The sequence below is a fragment of the Misgurnus anguillicaudatus genome, unplaced genomic scaffold (genome assembly GCF_027580225.2).
Source record: "Misgurnus anguillicaudatus unplaced genomic scaffold, ASM2758022v2 HiC_scaffold_34, whole genome shotgun sequence".
NCBI classification, from domain to species: Eukaryota; Metazoa; Chordata; class Actinopteri; order Cypriniformes; family Cobitidae; genus Misgurnus; species Misgurnus anguillicaudatus.
Window position 1 is genome coordinate 3,255,879 of NW_027395284.1, and position 26,731 is coordinate 3,282,609.

The 26,731-nt window shown below is 35.9% G+C and overlaps 4 protein-coding genes across 6 annotated transcripts in view; 2 read left to right on the forward strand and 2 right to left on the reverse strand.

The window, feature by feature from the left end:
* LOC129441004 (uncharacterized) overlaps window positions 1-5,731 on the reverse strand; it is a 25,707-nt gene extending 19,976 nt beyond the window's left edge. For 2 of the 3 annotated variants that reach the window (XM_073866088.1, XM_073866091.1), the window contains exons 1-3: window positions 4,458-5,731; window positions 4,283-4,342; window positions 265-2,429 (exon numbers count right to left, since the gene is read on the reverse strand). The gene's annotated coding sequence lies outside the window, so the exon portion shown is untranslated. The remainder of the gene's footprint in view (window positions 1-264; window positions 2,430-4,282; window positions 4,343-4,457) is intronic. The other variant, XM_073866089.1, reaches the window with a different exon arrangement.
* Window positions 5,468-11,801, forward strand: LOC129441008 (mitochondrial-processing peptidase subunit alpha). The gene is made up of 13 exons (XM_055200679.2): window positions 5,468-5,578; window positions 6,189-6,391; window positions 6,471-6,550; window positions 6,660-6,742; window positions 6,863-6,957; window positions 7,055-7,155; window positions 8,450-8,713; window positions 8,785-8,877; window positions 8,979-9,097; window positions 9,187-9,277; window positions 9,351-9,413; window positions 9,488-9,632; window positions 10,967-11,801. The coding sequence occupies exons 1-13, from the start codon at window positions 5,532-5,534 to the stop codon at window positions 11,134-11,136; spliced, it is 1,554 nt and encodes a 517-aa protein (XP_055056654.1). The 5' UTR covers window positions 5,468-5,531; the 3' UTR covers window positions 11,137-11,801.
* An 8-nt stretch (window positions 11,802-11,809) lies between these two features.
* Window positions 11,810-23,174, reverse strand: LOC141363417 (phosphatidylinositol polyphosphate 5-phosphatase type IV-like). The gene is made up of 11 exons (XM_073866092.1): window positions 23,078-23,174; window positions 21,784-22,650; window positions 19,968-20,091; window positions 19,785-19,882; window positions 19,577-19,701; window positions 19,049-19,168; window positions 15,439-15,546; window positions 15,204-15,365; window positions 15,016-15,131; window positions 14,789-14,925; window positions 11,810-13,998 (listed from the first exon to the last, which is right to left on the reverse strand). The coding sequence occupies exons 2-11, from the start codon at window positions 22,584-22,586 to the stop codon at window positions 13,863-13,865; spliced, it is 1,929 nt and encodes a 642-aa protein (XP_073722193.1). The 5' UTR covers window positions 22,587-22,650; window positions 23,078-23,174; the 3' UTR covers window positions 11,810-13,862.
* Window positions 23,175-24,222: 1,048 nt separating this feature from the next.
* Window positions 24,223-26,347, forward strand: LOC141363381 (probable peptidyl-tRNA hydrolase). Its single transcript, XM_073866046.1, has 5 exons — window positions 24,223-24,711; window positions 25,321-25,540; window positions 25,760-25,859; window positions 25,939-25,984; window positions 26,062-26,347. The coding sequence occupies exons 1-5, from the start codon at window positions 24,532-24,534 to the stop codon at window positions 26,320-26,322; spliced, it is 807 nt and encodes a 268-aa protein (XP_073722147.1). The 5' UTR covers window positions 24,223-24,531; the 3' UTR covers window positions 26,323-26,347.
* Window positions 26,348-26,731: the final 384 nt, after the last annotated feature.

Sequence of the window (26,731 nt, forward strand, 5' to 3'; positions counted from 1 at the left end):
GAAAATTTAAGGCAGCAAAATATTGTTTATAGTGCATATGTGAAGTGCAGTAAAAAGAGTAAAAATAGCAGAATAAATAATGAGCTGTCAAGAATTTAGATGATGTTTAGGTTTCTTTAAAAAAATACATTAACTTTACTCAAAGCACTATTTGCACAAATTTAAACACAAATGAAAGAAAACTGGAAATATAATGCATATAGTATTCAATGAAGTATTGCAAATATATTGGTTTGATAAACATTAACAAGAAACTGGACTCACCCATGCAGAGCAAACTGTTAAGATTCAGTGCAGCATCTCTGTCAGTGAGCACTCTCTGGTTTTTCAATGCAACACGCTTGATCTAATGATGGAGGAACAGACACACATATACCTGCACGCATACACACAGATGGGCTCTGAGGTCACAGTTCGCCCCCCCCCCCCCTTCACAACCAGAAACAATATGAGAGAACTAAAGCACCACTCTGCATGTGTTCAGGCCCTATTTCCACACTGTGCCAGAGGACACAAATACAAATCTAAACCATGCTTTTTGAGAAAAAAATGAGAACAATTGTTTTTCAAATCCCTGTGATGGTTATTCACAAAAGGTGTCCACAAGTCTAATAGCGTTTGTTATGCACCTCGGCATCAATCATTTCACACCTGTATGTGTGTTTGGTTGCATGCGACAATATTAGTCGTATCAAATAAAAATTAGCTGAGTTTAACATCTAAAGAACGTTAAAAAAACGGCATGAAAGAAATGGTTATTCTATGAATCTTTGACTGAATCTTTCGTTGAGGAATCAAAATTGGTTATTGGGATCACTGCGAAGAAACTTTTAAGTACCCTTATATTTTTTAGTGTCGTTTTTATGTCGTCTTTGATAATTGGTGCATCATCACACAACTCTCAGACATTTTCAGATTATTAGGAAAGTTTACTACAATCTACCCTTTCAAAAAGTACACATTTGTAGCCAAAGAGTACATATTGGTACTTCAAAGATATGTATTGGTACCTCAAAAGCACATATTTGAACCCAAATGGTTCATATTACAACCTTTTGCCCCTAGTGACAGCTTTTGTACCATTATGTCTGACAGTTTACCATTGTATATAAGCTAACCCAACATGTAGTAAGACTTTGCAAATGTAAATTGACTTCATTTTATTTATCAATCAGATGTAAATTAAAGTACAAATAGCCTGATTTCTAATCTATGCATGAGGCTGATTTTAATTAACTGAACAAAGGCCAATTCTGTTGGGCTGATGTGAAATCTGCGGTGTAGAACATCAAACACACAAAGTCTGCGATAGAGAAATGGCTGGGAATAATTTCACGTGGCTGCAATATGGAGAATCAGCATTTAACAGAATCAACAAAGGAAACATCTATATATTTATTTTTTTTATTTACATTCTCAAACACAAAGACAATTGCATTTAGCTTAACACTGAAGCCTGCTGGACTCAGGTTTTATCTGTATTTTACAAATTGAGGTTTTAATTTGCACTCTAAAAACCGCTGGGTTATTTTTAACCAAGCACTGGGTCAAAAATGGATGGTGACCTTTTGTGCTGCAAACGCAATGCTCTACCACTGAGCTATACAGAAACACAGGTTTGAATATTTAAGTATTAGTGTTGTCTAATAAACTGATTGAAATGTAATTTTTAACATTGAGGTTGAATTACGACAGGTTTGATTTTCTTTGAATTAGATTTTTTTCACAGAACATTCACATAAAGATGATTAAAAAATGTTTTACATCTATATAGAAATGTATGCAAAGATTAACATAGTAAAGTAAACTTTGTTGACTGCGGTCAGAATTTTAAAAATGAAATTAATAAATAAATTCCCCCCCTTCGTGTGACACATTATTAATTAGGTCAATAACTCATACACTCTTAAAAATAAAGGTGCTTTATGATGCAGAAGAATCTTTTCTGTCTAAATGGTTCTTTAAAGCACCTTTAACATCTATAGAACATTTCTGTTTCACAAAAGGTTCTTTAAGGTGAAAAAGGTTCTTCAAATTATAAAAATGTATGAAAGAAATGGTTCTTTGAAGAACCAAAAAAAGGTTCTTCTATGGCATCGCTGTGAAGAACCTTTTAAGCACCTTTATTTTTATGAGTGTATACTGTTTCTTTGTATGTGAGTTGTTTTAAATCATCCATAGTCACATAAAAATATTTCCAGGTAAAATAAGAGTCATAGAGGCAGGTTTAGGCAACTTTAGTTTCCCACAAGTTTAAACGGGTTAAAAGATTGCATATAACATTAGTGTCTAGATAAAGAGGAACCCAATCCAAAAGAAACTTGATACAACAAGAAGAATTTGTTCTGGAAAACAGAAATTAGCACTTGTGTGAAGATCCAGTATACAGAAAGCTTGTTCAAACATGAGACGAGTCTCTGTGTTGATACCTACAAAAATTGACATAAGATTACAGTCTATAACTTACAAAATAGGGGAAATATTTATGTAATGAAACGTCCATGGACAACCTACACATTTTGAAAGCCTTCACACTGTAAAAATTTGTTGCACTTACATTTTTAAATTTAATCAATTTGAAATTACAATAATTTACACTTTTTTAACTAGGAGTTGCTATAAATTACATAAAATTTAATTTAATTTAAAAATGTAATTTAATTTTTTTTATAATTTATAGCAACTCCTACACTCTAAAAAAAAAACAAACGGTGCTATATAGCACCAAAACTGTTGATTTGAATCGTAACCATAGAAGAACCGTTTTTAGTGCCATATAGCACCGGTGAAGCACCTGTGTAGAACCATATAGGGGCCATATAGCACCACTATAGCACCACATTTGGTTCTACATAGCACTATATGGTTCTACACAGGTGCTTCACCGGTGCTATATGGCACTAAAAACGGTTCTTCTATGATTACGAGCAAAGAACCACTTTTGGTGCTATATAGCACCGTTTGTTTTTAGAGTGATAAAAATGTAAATTCAAGTTAATTAAACTTAAAACATTTAAGTGCAACACGGATTTTACACAGTGATCATGTTAACCCTCAAGTGATGTTGGGGACAAATGTGGGCAAAATGATTTTCCCCCTTTTAATCGGATCGGTACTAAACTTGGCTACTTTTCCTAGTTTGCCACCTAAGCAAAAAGTTGGACTTTATTCAAAAATTTTAAGTGAATTTAGTAAAAAAAACATTTAAAATGCTTATTTTATATTGACATAGTTTTTTTTATGAAACTTCATTTTTGATTTCATCAGATGTCACAAAAAACAAAAGTGGCACAATTTTAAAGGTTTATCCTGTGTTTTAATTACTGGAATGAAGTTTTTAATGAAAATCATGTTTTATGTGAATTTAGGCTAAAAAAATAAAAATGCCTATTTTACACAAATAAAGTTAAAACTACTTTGTTTTGAACCCACATAAGTTGATATAACTTAAAAAAAATAAGTTAAAATTGTTGAACTTCATTTGTTTAGTTAAAGTAACATAAAAAATATTCATTTGACCAAAATGCTGCATTTTTTACAGTGCAGTCAGTTAAGATAATCAGGCAATTCTTTTAAATCACAAAATGAATGCATAACTTGAAAGTTTTTACATTTAACAAAAAGAAAAAAAATAGATTTTTTTTACATTTCTGAAAAATATAAATTAGTGATGCACCGATGTATCGGCCGCCGATATTTATCGGCCGATTTTTGATGAATTTGAAACCATCGGCATATCGGCAATAGCACGAGAAAGGCCGATACCGATTGTTTATTAATTAACCGCATAAAGGCAATGAGTTGCATGTCTGTTGTTCAAGTAAAATGTTTTAATGTTTTGGTGTGCACTATACTTAAGCACCGACAGAATACCTTTGTTGAGCTGGCTCAAAAGTCTTGGACAATAAAAGAAACATACTGCACTTTAGTGGGGGAAAAGAAGTCCAACTTTTTTTGAAGTAGTAATATGTCAGTTGAATGTTAATTAGATCCAATCCATGTTCAGTAAAAATTATTTGATGCAGAAATAAACTAGCTAATAGACCAATATCGGTATCGGCCAGAAGTTGTCTGTTTAAATCGGTATCGGCATCGGCCCAAAAAAATCCTATCGGTGCATCCCTAATATAAATGGAATCACAATTGGCCAAAATTTGTCCACTAACAGCAGATTTGTGCAGTAGTAGTTAACACCATTTGAGGGTTAAGAATGCAAGTCTCTACATACATAAATGAGTGTTTCTAACACTAAGTCGCTATAACTAGAGAAAACATATATTACCATTTTTAATCCATTCATTCCAGGCATGCAGTTGGTCACTATCTGCATCCACAGCAGACCCTTTGAAAACATCATATTTTAACAAAGCATATTTACCTACTCATAATTGCAATAATATATATATATGTATGTATGTATGTATGTATGTATGTATATATACACACATTATTCTTACCATGTGAGTGATCCAGCAGCAGTTTTCTTATATCCCGCAGTGTTTGAGTAAAATTTTTCAGTTTGTGATGTAGGTATGCATTCTCCTCCCTGAGAGTACGAATCGTATCTTGTAGCTCATATGAATTGGTTATTTGTGGAATTAAAGACATGATCAAAGAAATAAGAGTAAAATATGTTGAAAGCATCATTCTCTTGGTATAATTCGGTGCAGTGCACTAATTCTTGTGTTCTTCAAACAGCAAAAAGCTCTTAAATCTGATGGCAGCATTTAGAAATCAATGCAATTCTTATGCACCAATTATTTTGGTTGCAATACGACCTGTAAGAACACATTGTTCTTTATAGATGTGTTGCTCTTATTGTGCAAAGCCACACAGTTGTCGTCAAAGTTGTAAAAGCTGTGCAATATAGCACATGACATTTGTTAGCTTTGAATAGAATGTAAAATTAGGTTAAAAAGTTACAAAGCACAAAATACTAAATTAGCAAACATTTTAAATGTAATATATATATTAGGCCTAGAAACGTTTAGAGTCACTAACTATAAGAATAACACATTATCAACTATTGAATAACTCATGGAAATGATGTTATGCCTTTAAAATCCAATATGAATCATATATGTATATTTTAGCATCTTCAGTGTAGTCACCCTTTGCCTAAAATTTGAATCTGCCATTTTATCAATCAGGTTTTTTTACGTTTCAATATCTTTTTGGCAATTTTTCTTTGTTAAGTCCACGTCATCTACTTATGTTTCTTCAGCTTAAGCAAAGTGACACTCAGTGACCCTATTTACGAGTTATGAAATCCATTATACTGTTCAATCAATGTTGTCTAAAGGTTCCTTTATAGCTCCCCAGCCTTCTCTACATTTTTAGAAAGTAGCTATACTAACGTTACTATGAAAATATGTTTTACCCATCACAGTAAATATTTATTTAATCCGTATAATAAATTCAAATCTTTCTCACACGCTCGCTTGTATCCAGGCAACCGCAACATAATAACGCGACAGCGGACGTGTTTGAGAATCATTTCCGGTGAATGTTTAGGTCAAATACAATCCAACATGGCCGCTCACATGTCAAGATTGAAGTGCTGGAGCCGAGTACAGAGGTGCGATCTGTGTTTATGTGAATAACTAGTGAAAATTGTTTGTCCCGACTTTATAAGACATGATATTGTATAAGCTCTCTCTGTCTTTTAATGTCGTTTGTTACAGTTGCATTCGTCACGTGATGACGTTAAATAAAACCTCGCGGCACTTGCACACGCACACGCGCTTCATCGACTTTACTATTATATTTTGACTTATTCATTAAGATAAACCTTAAAAGCACTGTTAAAATATTATAATTACAAGTGGGAAGAACGAATTTACTATTGCTTTCGATTGTCATGTTTTAAGCATGTTTGATTTGCTCATAAACTCTGTAAATATTACAACGACTATTCCCTGGTGATAAAAGTACAAATTATAATAGTTTCCATTACAAATACCAGTATGAACTATAAGCTGTTTACAATAATAACCATTGCAAAATAATTCCTGTATGTAGTGTGTTTTAAGTCTTATACCAGTTGGTGGTCTATTGGTTCCCAGATGCCACTCAACACATTACCAGTAGACCCACAGATACCCAGTCAAAAATTCCCATTAGATTAAATCCATTAGAATATTTGTGACGGTTTCAATCTCTAAAATATGTTTTGTATTGATTTGCAGGTATGGTATTGCAGTATGTAGGCAGTACAGTAGTGGCAGTCCATATCCAAACGTCTCTCTGTCCACACCGTTAACCGGGATTCCTAAACCAGTCTTTGCCTCTGTAGACGGTCATGAGACATACGAGACAAAAATCACCACCTTAGAAAACGGACTTAAAGTTGCATCACAGAACAAATTTGGCCAATTTTGTACAGTTGGAAGTAAGTATCTGTGTCAGATATGTTTCATTGGTCAATGCTTAAGCTCTGGTTATATTAAAAAAATGCTTCCTTCTATCAGTTTTAGTAAACTCAGGCTCACGTCATGAAGCAAAATATCCCAGTGGAATTGCACACTTTCTGGAAAAGCTTGCATTTTCTGTAAGTTAATTCAATATTTATTATGCATTGACTTGAACAACAACAACATTACTTTTAATATAGTTTTTTATTACATGAACAAAATGAATTGCTCTTCCATACTTTTAAGTCTACAGCCCAGTTTGGAAGTAAAGATGAAATTCTCCTCACTCTTGAAAAACATGGAGGCATATGTGACTGCCAAACTTCAAGGTTTTGCAATTTATTCAACTTTTAGTAGAAATTAGCCATATATATCTGTATAATTTTAAGTTTATATTATTATATTTATTGTATGTGCATAATGCCGATTTGCTCTTCTGCCTTTTGTAGGGACACAACAATGTATGCAGTATCAGCTGAAGTAAAGGGTCTGGATACCGTAGTAAACCTGCTGGCAGATGCTGTGCTACAGCCACGTTTATTAGGTAAGAACTGGTTGCAATGCAAATGCTGTTGATGGGGTTTGCCATTGAGTCTTTAAAACAGTTAATGGGTGGATGGATGACACATGTGAATTTGCAGATGAGGAGGTGGAGATGGCCAGAATGGCTGTTCGCTTTGAATTAGAAGATTTGAACATGAGACCCGATCCGGAGCCTTTATTAACAGAAATGATACATGCAGTGAGTGGCACCTTTTCCTTTTACGTTGTCTATACTCCAGTATAATCAAAATTATTACCAAAATGTTATATCATGGTAATGGTGTATATAATATTTTTCTCATGTACGTTATAGAGTCTTTAATACATTTAAAAAATGCCTATTTTTGATAATTTAGTACAAAAAATAAGGTTACACTTTTTTATCCAGACAGCGTGCAAAAACTGGGTTCACGTTTCCTTGAATGGACATGTTTGCACAAAATTATTTTGAAATGCAGTGATTTTCCTTGTAAACACACATAGTCTAGAATGTAAATGTGAACCATTAGAAAGAAAACGCATGTGTAATGCATTTATAAGTATATTTGATCCATGCATTACATTTAGGCCTTAAAGTGACAGTACACCAAATAAATTCCATGTCTGCAAAACTAAAATTGTTTATGAAAACTGATTACTAATCGAGAATCAAAATTATTCCAACCATTCCTTACATCCTTATTTAGCTATACATCATTTAAAGGTGCAGGCTGGGAGTTTTGGTGGCATCAGTCCAGAGGTCACCCATCTTTTTCGAAATGCATAGTAAAGCCATGGTCAGGACAAACACGTCGTCTGAGGCAACGTAGTGATGAAACGCGCGCTATAGAACAGTATGTCCGTTTGGGGCTACTGTAGAAACATGACGGCGACTTCCATGTAAATAAACGTCTCATTTAAAAACTTTTAACTAGATCGCGCTCCGGTGATGACATCATCATAAAGACTCTTCATCATAACATCAATACCCAATTTTGAGCAGATATCAAGATGAATTAAGACAATTTAATATCTGCAGAAACCCTTTAGGTTGGGAGCTAATATTTATCAAATCCTGGCGTAGGATCAACGTTAAATTTTGACGTCGGATAACATTTCTGATACGCATTTACCATAAAGACAGGCAAATAGACAAATAATCAAAATTTAAATGAAACAAAATAAATAAATAAATATATTTAAGTATGAATAAACACTCCAGAGCTTAACAACAATGACAGTAACAAACATGTAACATAAACAATAATGTAATAAATCAATACATAACTTACAAACTGATAACTGGAGTGCAGCATATTCATGTTATTATCAAAAAGCATCTTATTTTAAGGTAATAAAAACATATCTGTTTAATATTTAGGGTCTTTATACACCACTGAAAATATAGTTATGTATAATATATTTCATATCTGTTAATAGATCTTCCTAAATTTTACACATTGCACCTTTAATGGATGATGTCTTTTCATGTCACATGTATTTCTTCTGTTTAGGCAGCATACAGGGGAAACACTGTGGGTCTTCCTCGCTTCTGCTCTGCTAATAACGTTGAGAAGATTGACAAAAAGTTGCTGCTTAAATACCTACAGAGCTATTACTGCCCGGAGCGCATGGTGCTGGCGGGGGTCGGGATCGAACATGAACAGCTTGTTCAGTGCGCCAGGAAGTATCTGCTTAATGTTAAACCAGTATGGGGTGCGAGCACACCTGCCAACGTCGACTTGTCTGTAGCGCAGTACACTGGAGGCATCGTTAAGGTGGGACGCTGATAAATGTTGTGTGCTGCTTGAAGATTCCAGCATGTCTTAAGTTAAACTTTTTGTCTCAGATGGTTAAGGACATGTCTGATGTCAGCCTGGGCCCTACTCCAATTCCTGAACTAACACACATTATGATTGGCTTGGAGAGCTGCTCTTACTTGGTCAGTAACAATTTTATTTTGGTTATAATTCAGTTGATTTTGAAGAGTAGTCTAGAATTGTTGATTTGATATGTGGCCTGCTTGTTTTTTGCGACCAATAGGAGGACGACTTTATTCCCTTTGCCGTCCTCAATATGATGATGGGCGGAGGTGGGTCTTTTTCCGCCGGAGGTCCAGGAAAAGGCATGTTCACCCGTCTCTACCTTAATGTGCTCAACAGGTGTGACATCATCGCTTCTTGTATATTACAGGATATTTTTTTTTTATAGATTTTGCTTGGAAATTTAGGAATTTTTTTATTTTTTGTAGGCATCATTGGATGTACAATGCTACTTCCTACCACCACAGCTATGAAGATAGCGGTTTGCTTTGTATCCATGCAAGTGCAGACCCCCGACAGGTACTGTATTATATTTCTGTAGTATATAAAAACAAATAAATACCTGTATTTACGCTAGACTGTTTTTTTTTAGGTGAGAGAAATGGTGGAGATCATTACACGAGAGTTTATTCAGATGAGCGGAACGGCAGGAGAGGTAAGTCCGCATTTGCTTTTGTTTGTAATTTGTTGTTGAGATGCGACCTTCAGAAAGTTTCTCCTCATGTGTAGATGGAGCTGGAGAGAGCCAAGACGCAACTGAAATCAATGCTCATGATGAACTTAGAATCACGGCCAGTCATCTTCGAAGACGTAGGTCGGCAAGTACTTGCAACGGGGAAAAGAAAACTGCCTAGCGAGCTTTGTGACCTCATCAGTAAGTGTGACCCTGCCTGTGCAATCTAGGCTGAAGTCTCATTTTAATCTTTGACATGACTTCACACAAGTCAATATTAAAGATGTCATGCATTCTTAATGGGTGATTCTCACAAAGTCCAGATTTAGAAGATGTCCAGCATCAGAATTTTTAAAAAGCCCTTAAAGCCAATTTTTTTTGCACAAAAAAGATTTAAGGTCTGAACTTACTATAACCATTATTTTTAGAGGAGAAATAATTTAATTTTTTAGATTATCATTATCAAAAATTATCATTACCGCAACGTGATATTACATTAAAGGTGCAGTGTGTAAATTTTAGCGGCATCTAGTGGTGAGGTTGCGAATTGCAACCAATGGCTTAGTCCACTGCTCACCCCTTTGCTTTTGAAAGGCATAGAGAAGCTACGGTAGCCGCCACCAGACAAACATATTATCGTCGGAGACAACTTAGTAAAAAAAATGTGTCCGTTAAGGGCTTCTGTAGAAAACAGGCGGCACAAAATGGCGACTTCCATGTAAGGGGACCCCGGTGTATGTAGATAAAAAAGGTCTCGTTCTAAGGTAATAAACACATAACGGTTCATTATGAAAGGTCTTTATACACCCCTGATAATATAGTTTTGCATATTATTTTCCATTTCTGTCAAGAGATCCTTCTAAAAATTACACACTGCACCTTTCGGTAATACTCATGTTTTGGTAATGAGAACTAAAAAGTTGTCTAGGTACTATGACAAACAAAATTTCAATTTTTATCTGGAAAGAAAAAATAAGAAATACTTACCTGGTAGCCATCTTGAGTGTCACAGTCAATTATGTCCCTTCCAACAATTTCTTTTTTAAATTTTAATTCCTTGAGGGCTTAAACAATGATTGAAAATTGTTGCGGAGGATGAGTAAATTTTTCTTGGACACATTTATATTCCTTATTATTGTCTCTACATTTACCAATGATCACCAAATAAATACCATATGTTTCTTTACTGTAAATGTTTATAGTATAACATGCACTGAAGCTTTTTATTTTTTAGATTTTTTAATTATAAATATTTTCATGTCAAAGAACCCAAATCCAGTCATGGACACGTTGCGGTAATGAAAAGTTTCCCCTTAAATGTGTAAAAACAACAAAATTGATTTGTATGATATCATGCATGTGCAAAATAGTACATGAAGAGATGTTTGTAACTGTATGTTTTTTATTTTGATAGCATTTACTTTTTTTTATCAAAATGTTTCACGACACCTCATAAGTCTAATTTCGCGAGAATCACCCTAATGTCTTTGCTAACTCTAAAGGGTAAAATTTACCCAAAATCTCTTTGTTTGTAGGTAATGTTACAGCCAATGACATCAAGAGAGTCACAACGAAAATGCTGCGCAGTAAACCTGCAGTTGCTGCGTTGGGAGATCTGACAGAGTTTCCTTCCTATGAGGACATCCAGGCAGCTCTTTCCAGTAAAGATGGACGTCTTCCTCGCATATTTCGCTTGTTTCGATAATGGACCTTGTTGAACTGACACCACCTACAGGCAAATATAAGCAGGACTGACCCCACAAATAGTTTTTTTTTTTTGGATGAGAATTTAGGTCCAGTGGTAAGGACTATGGTTACAGCTGTATTATGACTTATATGCCCATTTCTAGCAAAATAACGTTCACATTTCTGCATTAATGAACATGAACCAACATTACATAGCATGTTTCCCAAAATATGGACTAATGCTATTAAATTCACTGTGTTAAGCAGAGCAAATGTTTGCTATTTACCATAGTAGTAAGTAAAAACCTTCGATCATTGAACTGTATGGTGGGACTTACTATGTATGTAATGGGATAAAGCTGCCAACCTTCAGTACCTCATGGTGTCTTCTTACTACGTCATGTATGTCAGTATCTCCCTTTTGTTAGATCTATCCTTTGTCATGGGAGCCCTATATTTATTCCCTTGCACTTTTCCAGAAGTTGACTGTTTTAGTTAATGCTTTGCCATTTTGTTTCTACTGAGAATATCGATCACGTGACATTTATGAGCTTAAACAACCATTTTGCCCTGAAATAGCAAATGTACGGTCCTTACTTGCCAGGGTCTTTCAGATTTAAACACAGTATTTTTGTCTCTGTGAATGTGTAATTGTCATATAAATTTTAAATGTTCAATAACAGGTTCCTGGCTTTGTGTTTAAGATGATCATATTTTTTACTGTCATAAGTAGAAATAACAACTTCAGTACAAGTCAGATTTTTTTGTTACTTAATGTAAACATATATATATATACATGCTAGTATTTGGTTTTAAACAGCAGAATGTATCTGAAATCGTGAGCAAGATCGCAGGCACTTTTAGTACAGAAACAACTGAACCATTCGTAGATGCATCGCTCTGTCTTCCACCATTATTGAGATCCATGCACATGTAAATACCACTGTAGTGCTAATATGGTAATATATCTCGTCTGACATCAAGCGAGCACAAGTACATTGGGTAAGTTAAGGCAATAACCTCAAGTATGATCTGTACCTGCTTTCAAATTATATAATTCCAGCTACATTGGGTCTAGGGATGCATAACGATTAATCGCGATTAATCTATAGCAAAATAAAAGTTTTTGTTTACATCATATATGTGTGTGTGTACTGTGTATAATAACTTTGTAAAAATAAATGCACACACATTCATGTATATATTTAAAAACCAATTACATGTGTATATACATTTGTATATTTATGAATAATTTATATTATATATAAATATAAATACTAAATATATAAATATATATTTTTCTTAAAATTATACATGCATGTGTGCATATTAATATATACATAATTATTATACACAGTTCACACACATATATGATGCAAACAAAAACTTTTATTTTGCTATAGATTAATCGCGATTAATCGTTATGCATCCCTAATTGGGTCATTATTTTCTGCTTTTTTATTATTTTAATAATTTAGTATTAATTGTCATGGATCACAAGATGTTATAGGCCATAACAATATAATATTCTTCGTAAAAGTCTTGTATAGCTAAAAAAAATATGATTTCCTGTGTCAATTCTGTTACTGTCAACTCTGTTACCAAGGTAGAGTAACAGTGTTGACAGTCATGTCTGTGTATAAATAAGGTTTATTTAACTAATTTAGGAAGGAGCATGGTCATGTAATCCAACCAATCAGCGCAAAGAGGTCTCTATATGGTGGTCCCTCACCTCTGTCCCATTTTTGTAACATCACCCCTCCTCCCAATCAAGGTGGGGGGTTAAAGGGTTCGGGGTAAGATTGCGAGCTCTGAGCCTTTTACTTGGACAGCACGCCATGTACTTTATTTCTTATTTGATCATATGCTAATGCAAACTCGTGAATTGCAAGTTCTGTTAAATTCTGTCAACACTGTAACTCTACTACTCTACCTTGTTAACAGAGTTGACAGTAACTGACACAGACTAAAAGGAAATAATGTATCTTAGCTATATAACACTTTTAAAGAAAATATTATATTTTTATGGTCTGTTACATCTTGTAAATCATGACAAGGAGTACTAAATTATTTAAATAGTCAAAAATCTATCCATTTAAAAAAGCTTTGAACACCAAATGTACCTACGACTATATAATTCAACGCAAGTTTCGTTTCTCTGCATACTCGTAACCACAAGTTGTCACATTATCCCCATCAATGACAGTTGTAAATGAAACGCATGCGAACAGCATTTTTTCCATAATTTGCTGGTAATGTTACAGTATAGTTCCCTTTTAAAGAGCACAACCGTTTAGCACATTAATTAAGTAACTGTTGTAAATAGGATCCAGCTTCCTGGTACATCGGTTGCTTAAGGTGTCAATGAATGATAAGAAACGTGCTAGTTTCAGTTGAAAATACAAAACACATGACTGTCAAGTTAAATATACAAAAAAAATATATATATACAAATACACTGGAATAATGAATGTACTGTAAAGTGTGGACACTACTAGTGTGTTAGGTCATCTTCATTTACTCTGGTCAGTAAAATTAATAAAGTCCTTTCTGTTTAATCAAACAATATTCTGTTTCTGGGGTCCCTGTACTGTGCACCGAAGCTTCACATTGTACTTCAGCGAAGACAGATAAGTGGCGTGACGCTTCTAGTACCGAGTTGTCCTGAAAGTCCAGCTTTCCACGCAACTTGGTATTTGAAATGAGCAGTTTAAGCACCCGTGGCTTTTGTGCACTGGTCCCAAATCAGGATATTGTGCAAACAGTGCTGCTGTTCTGGTTTTTCATGGTTGCCTCTCTCTTTTTCAGCTCTCTGGTGATTCTCCTCCTGATTCCCTCTAAATACAGACCCCTGTCGAACTGCCCAGCACCCAAAGGAATGCTGGGAAAAACAAAATGAGTGATTTAGCCAAAAATTTCAATTTATAGAATTTGATCAAATGGTAAAAATGTATATCTTAAATCAATTAAGTGGTGTGACGCCCCAGCGCGACCTTATGTATTACGTAATCATGTCGAAAGGTCTGGCTTTAAAGGGAAACTCCACTTTTTTTTAAAATAGGCTCATTTTACAGCTCCCCTAGAGTTAAAATCTATTTTACCATTTTAGAATCCATTCAGCCGATCTCCGGGTCCGGTGGTACCACTTTAAGCATAGCTTAGCATAATCCATTGAATCTGATTAGACCATTAGCATCGCACTTAAAAATGACCAAAGTGTTTCAATATTTTTCCTATTTTTCCTAAAACTTGACTCTTCTGTAGTTACATCGTGTACTAAGACCAACGTTGCGATTTTCTAGACATTAATGGCTAGGAACTATACTCTCATTCTGGCGTAATAATCAAGGAGTTTCCTTGCGTAGCATGGCTGCAGCAGGCGCAATGATATTATGCAGTGCCCGAAAATAGTCCCCTTGGTAACTTTCAATAGCAGGGGACTATTTTAGGCACTGCGTAATATCATATTAAACTCTAGGGGAGCTGGAAAATGAGCTGTTAAGGTACACTAAAGTCCACTATTTGGAGAAAAATCCTGGAATTTGTTCCTCAAAAAAATGTATTTCTACTTGACTGAACAATTAAGTAAATTATCTGAATTGTTTTATGAAAGTGAAATATCCCTTATGATTTTAAATATCATCCCATCAATGTTGTAAACAGCAGCTTACTTATCTCGACCAGGACGAAGCTTGACCTGAAACAAGCCAACGACAGGGCGGTGGTCTGATGTCTTAATAGCCGAGCAAGATGTATACTTGACCACCTTAATGTCATCTGCTTGTCTGTTTCGATAAAGAATTCGGTCCTGTTAACATATCGAAAAAAATATGGTGACACTGACGGGCATATTGTGACAAATCAGGATGGTCTTTACATAATAAACTAGAAAGCTTACAGTATATGAGGGTGTCCTCTGTTTTGTAGTAGTGTCGTAGACGTCACAACCAATGTCAAACTTGTAAGTAGGAGTAAAGTGAATCTGTGCTTCCTGAAACCCTTTGAAAATGGAACCTGCAAATCAACACAATTACCTCAATGCACAGATCTGTCCAGTTACACACAGTGCATTTTGTTGGCACATACCTTCTTTCATCTCTTTAGACAGCTGATCGTGTTGTAAGAGCAAGCTCATGTCTGCATCAGCAACCTGATTCAACATGGCTTCAACCTCTCCTCTGGTTTTACTCAAGCGAAAGTTAAAGTCTCCGAACCAGAAGACTTCATCGAAACGTGTCGTGACGTCAGCTGAGAACAAACAACAAGAGAATCACGTTTGTGAAGAAGAAATGCAATGATGATCAACCGCAGTGACACTTACAGGTCGTGGAGCGGTAAGGGTTGGTGTCAGGGAGATTTCTAGGGAGAGCCAAAGCTTCGATGATCTTGTTGTAGTCTAAGATTCTTTCATATATTTTAGAATCTCCAGCTGAAACAAAACACAAAATTATGGATTGGATAAATACAGTCTTATAAGTTTAGTCTTTGATTACAATACCACAGTACATCATTAATCCTCTGACTCATGTTTTATCAAATATATATAACAAGACTGAGCACTCCTATTACTATGAATAGGGGACAATGCAACGCTTTAGTGATGAAAGTCCCGCCTTTCAATTAAAAGAGCCAATCATCAATTGATAAAGACAGACAATTCTCTGGGGGAGGAGCTCTGTACAGAGTCTCACGAGGCCTTAATTAAGGGTAACTGATGCGATTTTAAATATATTTAAAACTTTTAAAAACTTTATGAACTAGCTTCCAGTGAGGCCAATGCACATTAGGCATAGCGTACAATGCGTAAGATCCAGTGAGAAATGACTCTCGCGAGAACCGTTTGTTGTAAGTTGTTTTAGCTACAGGGTAACTTAATATACTCTTGTCTTAAATCAAAATAATTTGCCATTTTCTTTAAAATCCTTGATTTAGACTTCTTATTCGTGACTGGTGTTGTTTTGGCAAAGTTTTTTTTTAGTACAACATCCCAGGATTTTTCTCCATAAAAATGGACCTTATTGGACATCAACAGTTTACAGTTTCAATGCAGTTGAATTTACGCCAAAACTAGGGCTGGGTATTGGCAAGGGCCTCCCGATACGATACGTATCATGATACAATACAATGCGTTGCATGTTGCGATACATTGCAATAATAATCAAAAAATGTACAAAAAAATAAAGTTGTTTTTAAATTTTCTGCCATTTTCTCACTCCCTCTAACTTCTGAGACATTGGCCGAATTGCCGTACATGGCAGACAACTGGCCAATGACAACTACAGCAGCGGCGGAGGAGGTCGTTTGACGCACACAGAGGGATTTTATGGTTTTTAAAATACCGAGATCGAAATATCGATACAGCTAACTATCATGATAGTTAGCTGTATCGATATTTTTGCACAGCCCTACAAAAAACGAAGTACTTTTTAACCACAACTTCTCGTCTTGCACTAGCCTTGTGATGCGCCAGCGTGACCTTAACTATTACATAATCACATGGAAAGATCACATATGCAAAACTACTGCTTCAGTGTTTACATGTGTGGAGAAAGAGTATCATTCAGACGTTGTTGTATGTGGAATGATACTAATTAATGTCTGTGTGTCAGTTTATTGTTTAAAATGGTCCGCAAGTGTGCGTTTCACATATGTAATGCGCTTCCGACGTGATTACGTAAGGTCGCGCTGACAAGTCACACTAGTGCTAGTGCAAGACGAGTTGTTGTGGTTTAAAAGTACATATTTTTTATTTATTTGGTGAAAATGACGATCATTTCACTACATAGGACCCTTATGCCTCAGTTGGTATCATTTAGAGCCCTTTGAAGCTCCATTGAAACTGCAAACAGTTGGGGTCCACTAAAGTCCACTATATGAAGAAAAACCCTGGAATGTTTTCCTCAAAAACAACTTCTCAACTGAACAAAGAAAGACATAAACATCTTGAATGACATGGGGGTAAGTAAATTATCGGGAATTTTTTATGAAAGTGGAGTAATCCTTTAACCGCCTTACTTCTGTGAAAGATGGATGCACTTTTTTGGGTTTGAAAGTCGTGTACCCTGTTTTCTACCATTATAAAGCTTGGAAGAGCCAGAACATTCCATAAAATAACTAAAATTGTGTTAGTCTGAAAAATGATGGATTAAAGCAATAAACCCCAAGAAGCAGTGGGTTACCAGTGCATTTTATAACAGCTAAGGGGCGTTGTTAGGCACGACGCGAAGCGGAGTGCCTAAACCCCCTTAGCTGTTATAAAATGCACTGGTAACCCAACGCTTCGAGGGGTTTATTGCGTTTATAAAACGGTTACTTCATATTCATAACGTTAGCGGGATTTTATAAAATAAAACACAAATAAGTTGTAATTATATTAGTATAAATATTACTCTTCCGCCAAACAAAGTAGTTCCTCAGAATCAAGTGTGGCTGCAACAGAGCGCAGTTCACAAACAACACAGATGCAGCAAAGGCACAATGAAAATATCTGATTAAAGACTGTGGTGTTTATTTTATAAATCAACATTCATCTAATTTATACATTAACATTTATATCGTGCAACTGTTGAAGTGATGTTGATCAAATATTTTTGGAAGCATGCTTAACTTTTTTTGCCACCCAGTTTTAGTTGAATGCCTTACAGAAAAATTATCTTCTTTAAATAAACATAAGATATCAAATGAAAGAACAGTCCATCCGCTTTCCAACAACATCAAAAAACTTTCATCCTACCTTCATTTGTTGTCTTATCAGTTATCACCTCTCAAATTTTCAGCTAAATGCGGAGATAATTCCATTTTTGTGAAGAACTTTGTAAGAGATCAGATTCAGAGCCTGATCAAAACACACGTCACGCTAAATCCACCACAACGCTGTTGTGTCGAGTGAATGCCTCAGTGTTTAAGTTGGATAAGATTGCCATCTTGTGGATAATAGCGGAAATATCAATAAGACAAAAAAACCTTCAGAGAACGTTTTCTTTTTATTGACGAAATGTTTTATTTATTGACATTTATCTGGATATCGCCATAATTGTGCAAAGGTAGAAAAATAAAAAAATGATTAAAGACTGGTGTTTATTTTCATAAATCAGTATGAAGCAACAGTGGCGCAGTGATACTTGTGATGCGGTCTGAACCGTGGGTTTACCGGGGTATTTTATCACGGCTTAGAACGCGTTTCAACCAATCAGAATGAAGAACCAGAACGAGCCGTTTTATAAATATGTATTTTGGAAGGTTTGAGGGTGAGTGAACCATGGGGTAATTTTCATTTTTTTCACTGAATCATCGCTTTAAGTAACAAAAGTTATGGTACAGCTGAAATCAGGTTTAAAGGGCACCTATGGTTCCGATTTTACATTTCCTTTGGTGTGTGAGTGTGTATTAGCACATGTTTAAGATATGCAAAAGCTACAAACCCAAAAGTAAACGATGACGCAAGTTATTGTCTCCAACGTAACTCTTTTTTCTTGGACTACAACAAACACACGAATTGTAGGCAACAGTTTACTTCCTGGGCCGGTTGATGTGGCCAAGACCAACGTTATCATAATTCATCGTGCTTCGGAGTCGGACTCAGCCTGTAAGTTAACTTCTGTCAGCCTTGCATTGTGAGCGAATCTTTCAAACATGGTAAGAAGCATCACATTTCCGGCTGACGTCAAATGTATTCAGGCCAATCACAACGTACAGATTAGCGAACACATTGTATAATACCAAATACACAAAATAACGTTGTTCTTTAGCAATGAAATAGGTGCTCTTTAAGTGTTGGTCAGAAATATGTGGTTTGATTGTGATATTAGCATGTGATTTTAGAGATATCTGTCTTTACTTATAGGATTTAATCTTACATGACTGAAATAACTGCACGAAGACATTGCAAATATAGTCGCCTGGTTCCCTAAAGGGACTTTGGTTTTACTCACAGGTAAAATGAGATGTGATGAAAAGGAAGGATGTCCCGAAGAAAGTGAAGCAGATACCCACAGCTCCTTTAGTCTTGATCTGGGATATAATTCGGGTGGTGACTGTGGCATGTTCAACTTCTGTAGTGACAAAAGAAACCCATTACAATTAAAAATGGGTACCCAAATAATCCCTCCAAACACATCAGCAATACATTGATTAATATGGACATTATGAACTTCAGACACCTGTGTTGTTTTTACTTCCTCTGTGTGAAAACATCTCATAACAGCAGAGTTATCAAGTTAAAGTGAAGAACATTCGACAGAATCACGTGATTTTATTATCTAACCCAAACCACAGAGAATAAAACAGCTTTTATTAGGCCAGTGGTATTACTGAAGTCTTCATTCATTTGTTTTTATCAAAAAATATTTATTTCTGCATGTTAATTTTTTTATAAAATTACTGCTATGATTATTAAAAAAAGAGATGATAAATATGTTAACATATTACATGTGTTATATTATGGCTAATTCAAGCCTTACCTGAACAAAACCATATGAGGTCCCGTCGAACGAAAACGGTGAGATAGAGCACACCGTGAGCAGCTGCGTACAGCATTACGTAATACGGGCCAAGAGTCTCCTGCAGACGGATCTCCCATTCTCTCCTGTGGATAAACACGAAGATAGTAAACGTGCCGAATAAAACACAGATAAAGAGAGAAACAGTAAAAAATTGCCTGTTTCTTACCTGTCAGGACAACCTTCCTGAACGCCAATAACATAAACATCTTGTGCAAAGTCCGTGTCGGTTGGAAGTAACAGATCATCAAGATTGTATGGAAGGTCCTGACATCAAGAGAGAGAACTTACTACAGCTGGCATACAGGTAAGCGTACAAAACAATGCAAGAAAAGCATCTGTAAGTCCACACCTTCTGTCCCTGCATGTTCCATGTGGCAATGTAGATGCCAAGCCGTCTCTCTGGGAAGTAGCGATCCAGCTCTTCCGCTCCCAACAAAGCACCGTTTCCCAGAACACTGCCCTCTAGAAAGCTTCTAGAAGAAACATATTACAAAACATAGTAATGTTTTAAATAATTTAAATAATTGCAAAAAAGGCAGAAAAGTTAAAAAATTATGTTATCCTTTGCTATAACAATATTATTTGAATTTGTCCCTGCGTTCGAAATTGACTGTGACAGTACGAATTAGATAAAGTACCTAGCTGTGTCCCAATTTGCCTACCTATAATACTAGTACTGCTTTTGTGTCAAGAAAGTACATACTTTTGAGTAAAGAAAAAAAATAACATTCATACCTTTATGGGATCTATACTGTATTGACCGAAGTTTAGAAGTGTACCGGCGTATATATACGGCATATCGTCCAGCCCTACGCTGAGCTCTAATTGGCTTGTTTCAGATCTGTGCCCCAAACCCTCCAACTTTTGTTGTTAGCAAATTAATATCCTTTTTTTTATGTTTTTGACCTCATGTTCTCAGAGTCTCATAACTGTGTTGCAGATTGTAATGTAACTCATAGTTTTGGAAGCGAAATAAAATATAAAGAAAATATGATTTCATCCTTACAAAATCACCCTTTAAATGGCATTCAGCTAAAGAATAAATAAAGGATTAAAAATCTTCGATTGGCTAGCTGGATGCGATGTAAGTCATGCCTTTCATTGTTTTCCCTGTTTGCTGTTTTCAAGTCTGAATGCGTGATAGACTGCGCAAAATTGTGTGGCTTTGCATGGACATAAGGAGAGCGAGAGCGAGAGCTCAGGTAATCAATCAATTCAGATTGTTACACATTTGTTGATATTTGTTGTAAGTATTTTGTCATTTAATTTGTTCATATTTGTCTGTTCAGCAGAAAGTTTGCGTGTTTTATCGCCACCGGCGCTGTCATTGCGAGAAAAAAGCATTCACAAATAAATAAACACATTTTAACTTGTTTGCTTGTCTTGTAAGTTTATGATTAGAAATGAACATGTAAACGAAAACAATTATTATCATTAAAACATGAAATGACAGATAATAATTGACTCTGATGGAATTTTTACAACGCTGTTCATCAAAAAAATGACAGAGATTTAAAAAGTCTAACGCAACCTATGGTGTGTGTGTGTGTGTTTTGAGTGTGATTACCTTGATTAGTTATACTTAGTTAAACCCAGATTATACTCAAACTTACAGCTTTATAGTACATTTATTTAACTGACTTCAACAGTAACATTTTCAGCATTTTAGCTAAGCAATAATGATACATCGTCATTTGATAAATGGCCATTAACAGTCCTGCATCACTACAGTAAAAGTTTGATTTTGAGTTTGTTTGCACCCCCCCCCCCCCAAATGGGGGCAACTTTAAACTAATGTATGCATGTGTACATTTAACATAATACTCACATAGATTTGCACATGTAAATCCAACAAACAGAATGTAAATGAATGGTCTACTACAGCAGTTTTAAGTTGCAGTAGATCCAATTATCTCATGGCAATTATCTCATGGTTTCACACTTTGACATTCTGTGCAACTAAAGCTGTTTAATTCATTCTTTCAGTAGCCAAATGTCTACAGGAACAGTACATCTGTTTTACTGAAATAACACAAAATAACAATTTGATAGACTCTGGATGAGCCTTTAACCTAATGACACATTAGCATTATCTTGAGGTGAAAACTAAATCCAACTGGGTTGCAACAGAATGCAGAACATATAGGTAACCAAAACGTTCTCACCTGTTCCTCACATCCCTGGGTCTGATGGGGTTCAGCACACTATACGTGGACCTCATAGAGTGGACAGAGACATTGTCCGACACCATGTTCTCAAAAAGCCGGCTATCGCTCAGGTTCCTATGAAGTCTCTCAGAACGTCCCCTTCTCCCCACCGCACTGTAATCCAAAAAATCCTTGTCAATCCGATTAGTTGTTCTTAGGCTCGCAGAGGCTACTGTGTGATCCAGAGGAGGACATGTGCTGGTGGACGGCAATGGAGAAAGGACTATTCGGGACGGTTTCATGCGTTCCTTCGGATCACAAAGCTCATGTGGGGACACATCACTTTCTGAGAAGCTACCAGACCAATTCCTGAATGCCGTCTCCATGGGCAGAAGATCAAGTGGCCGTCTAGATGAAGGACTTTGTCCATTCTTCAAACCCAATGGACTGCTTGAGTTTTCTTCTTTTAGAGAATCGGTGGAAGATCCCGTCTCACCCGGGTCTGTGAGACTCTCCTGGCTGTTTCTCAGTCTTCTCCCTCGGACCTTCTCCTCGTATGACATGTTTCTACCTCCCATCGCCAATCCGATCTGTTTCGGCTGCGAGGGAGGCCGAGGCAGATATGGACTAAGCTTGATGTCCTTGTGTTCATCCTGAAGTAGTCTGGGTCCATCATAGGGCTTGTTGACATCTATCAATTCATCTTTGTTGCTGATGTCTGTACTTGAATCTACCCTAAGGACAGTATTAGCTTTGCAGGCTGGTTCACCTGAACTGAGATCAGTGGGGTTAAATGGGATGCTTTCTCCATTTTCACTCATTCTATTGTTGGATTTGGTTTTAGATGTAAACAAGTCCCATGGTATTACAGTAAATGATCACATCCTGTCGAGACAGTGAGGAAATTTATGCTTATGACTATGAAAGCACCATTTTGTTAACATTACAGTTTTATTATATTAAAAATAGTAGTGATCGTGATTTTAGCGGTTTGATTATCATAGTATGACCATAGTTTTACTATGGTTAAACCATGGCTACTTTTTGTGGTTAGTTTTCGTGAGTTTAATGACAACCAACATGATTAAAACCTCTAAATTAACGTATACATTAAAATACAAAGACAAGAATAATCGAAATCTCTGCCTCTGAGACCGCTAACGTTATGCTAAAATCACCGATTACACGCGATGACCAAACATCTATAATGCCATATTTCTCGAATACAACTAATTTGCTAAATATACCTATATACATGAGGTAAAATGTATCTAAATACAAGAAATAACAGAATGAAACACTGCTCCGTTACCTTCAATTCACTGAAGAAACTTACTGACTTCCTAGCAACGCGTAGCAACCAACAACCGCACAAGAGGAAGCACGCGCACGCTTCACCTCAGTGTGTTTATTCAACAGCGCCATTTAGCGACAGAGATGCGACTGGATTATTTTTTTTTTGACTGGATTCATTTTTAATTATTTGAAAATAATACAGAAAAGCCATGGATAGAAACATACAGCACAAAAAAACATAACAAAAATAAAATAAAAAATTGTATTTTTATTAATTTATAATTTTTCTCAGCAAATTCCATTCACAAATGGATCAAACCTGTGTTTCTGTATTTTTAAAATAACTGGAAAATTATTTGAATTTGAATATATCTCATAAAAAAGTTATAAGGACTCTAGTATTTGCTCTGCTTTTGGATCATTTATGTAGTGACATGATTTAATATACAGGGTTTTTTTAGCCAAGCCACGACAAATCACAACATTTAACATTTACATCAGAATTAAAATTTCTTTACGACAATTATACTGATACTATAGTGATTTTTAAAGGAGGCAAAAACCATTTTTAGGTTTGGATGGGTGATATAGGGTAAGTAAATGAGACACTTTTTACCACAATAAAATAATAAAAGTTTTTCTATATTATTATTATTATTATTATTATTATTATTATTATTATTATTATTATTATTATTATTATTATTATTATTATTGTATGTACCTGATTATTCTGTTGTAATACAGTGGTGAATGGTTGTTGTCATGTTATTTGTTCATTACAAATAAATTAAGAAAGATAAAAAGACTACTGCAAATGGTAATAAAATTACTGATGGGGTTGTGGGGGACGCAAATAATTTTGGCCACGTTCTGAAGGCTACATAAAAAGATTACTTTCTACTATTTAGGCAATCGTCTATAATAAACTTTCAAATGTTTGGTACAAGCAAACATCAGTATGTTACTCCACACACCCAAGACAGAGGGCGCTGTAGGCTTGTAAGTAAAGACCAAAAAACTGTCGCTTTTCTGACGTCAGTCACCCTGGGGTTGCCAATTAAAATTGAACATACATGTGAAACGTTACAACATACAGACACACAATATTAGATACCGAATTTGATACTTTAATTTCACATATTTTTTCTTTGTATTTTTAAAAAAAAGTAGGCGGTATATAAACATATACTCGATTCTCGAGTCTGAATTGACAAAGTGATCTTACTGTAAATCTGGCAACACAGCATGCACGCGACGCTTGTGCTGATGTGAGAATTCACATGATAACTCACAAGGGTAAAAAAAACAAATCCTAAAATTGATTTGTGGATAAATAGGTCCCACTATTATATTTTTGTGTAAATTGACGTTGAGTCGAACTGGAATCGCGATCATCGTAATATACTATAACGTTACAGAAGTTTACATCAGATGCGATTCGTGTTTTGCATTGATAATGAATGACTCATGATGAGTAACGCAACAGTTCAAGTCAAAGTCTGGGCTGTTTTAACTCAATCCTTTAAATTGCCAATGGCTTTCGTAAGGTGGATGATAACAAAACTTGTAAACCCACTGTTGATGAGCATTCCTTCGTCTCGGAAAATGGCTGGGGAAGTAATAGTTGGCAAGAATAGAAGGAAAATGGTATGTAAAACATTTACGTACATACACGTGCCTTCTTGGTGATCTAATTTATACGTACATAAATACTTTTATTGACATTTCAACCAGTGTTTTGTTTTAACTAACAATTTTTAAGAATTTAAAAACCTTACTGAAAAATCTACCTAAACCAGCCTAAGATGGTTGGCTGGTTTTAGGCTGGTGTAACGTAGCAGTCTGGTTTTAAAGGGGGTTTGGCCACTTTTTGGCTGGTCCGACTGGAAGACCAGCTCACCCACAAGCCTAAACCAGCTTGACCAGCCTAAGCTTAGCCGGTTTAAGATGGAAGTAGCTGATTTAAACTGGTCCTCCCAGCCTGGCAAAGCCGGTCAAGCTGGTCTTCCAGCCTGGTCAAGCTGGTGGGTCAGCTGAGCTGGTGGGCATCTGGTCTTCCAACCTGACAGGCTAAAAAGGGCCAAAATCCTGGCTGTAAAACCAGCCTTCAGGTTAACCAGTTAAAATGTGAAAGTTAGGTTCCAAATTAAACTTAGTTTGTTTTAACATTGGTTATCCCAATACTTAGTTACTTATGATAGGAAGTCTCAGTAATATGGTCCATGAATTACATTGTGTGTTTCTATCGTGTTTCAGGTTGTAGGACTGGGAAACCCAGGCATGCATGGCTCTCGACATAGTGTCGGTATGGCTGTGCTCACAAAACTAGCTGAACATCTGGGAGTATCGGACAGCTGGAGATCAGACAGACATGTGTCAGGAGAGGTCATTGTAACCGAACATCAAAGCATTAATTTGGTTCTTCTTCGGCCCAAGTTGCTTATGAACGTCAATGGCGTTAGCGTGGCGAAAGCAGGTACAAGACACGTTGCATTCCCTTATGCCCTCCTGTATCAATAGATACAGAAGTAGAAATAAAATTAACATATTATTTCTCATAATATGTTAATATGCATATAGATCAGATGAAAAGAATTTGCACCTTGAATGCACTTTATCGATTTGGATAAATCTGCCAAATGCTTAAGTATTGGCTGTGTGCAGGCTGACTGTTTTTTTTTTTTTTTTTTTGAAGCAAGCAAATTTTCAATTCAACCCGAAAATATACTCTTGATTCATGATGAGCTTGACAAACCGCTAGGGAAGTTTGGCATTAAACATGGTGGAAGTGCAAGGTAAATGAGCCTCTCGTTTTACTAACATGACTTAACTACTGTACGCCATTGATTTAACCTTGTCTTCATTTGGTGTCAGGGGTCACAATGGTGTGAGGTCATGTGTAGACTGTCTTCAAACTGATGTAAGTAAATTCTTAAATTAACCATTTTATCGGATGCATAAATTCACAACAAAACGCATCTTGGTTTGTGCTGGCAGGTGACGCCGCGGTTGCGCATCGGAATCGGACGACCCACGGGTAAAACGTCTGTCGACCGTCACGTTTTGGGACGTTTTTCACAAGAGGAGCAGAAAGTCCTGGACTCAGTCATGCAGAAGAGTTTGGATGTTCTTCTGACGTTTATCAGAGACTCGCAACCCCAAAGTTCTCCAGCAGAGGGAAGCAAAGCTTCACGCAAGAGAAAAGAAAGGACACTTTCATCACAACAGGACACCACAACAGAACAAAATCAAAACTGATAATACAATTACAAGATTTTTACAATGCATAGTATTTTCATTGCTCCTTTCTGATGGAGCTTAGTTTTGGTTATAGTTTCTCTGAGAGATGTTAAAGGGACACGTTTTTTTTTTGAAAATATGCTCATTTTCCAGCTCCCCTAGAGTAAAACATTTGATTTTTACTGTTTTAGAATCCATTCAGCTGATCTCCAGGTCTGGCGCTACCACTTTTACTAAAGCTTAGCATAATTCATTGAATCTGATTAGACCATTAGCATCACGCTCAAAAATGACCAAAGAGTTTTGATATTTTTCCTATTTAAAACTTGACTCTTCTGTAGTTACATTGTGTACTAAGACAGACAGAAAATTAAAAGTTGCGATTTTCTAGGCCGATGAGGCTAGAAACTATACTCTCATTTTGGTG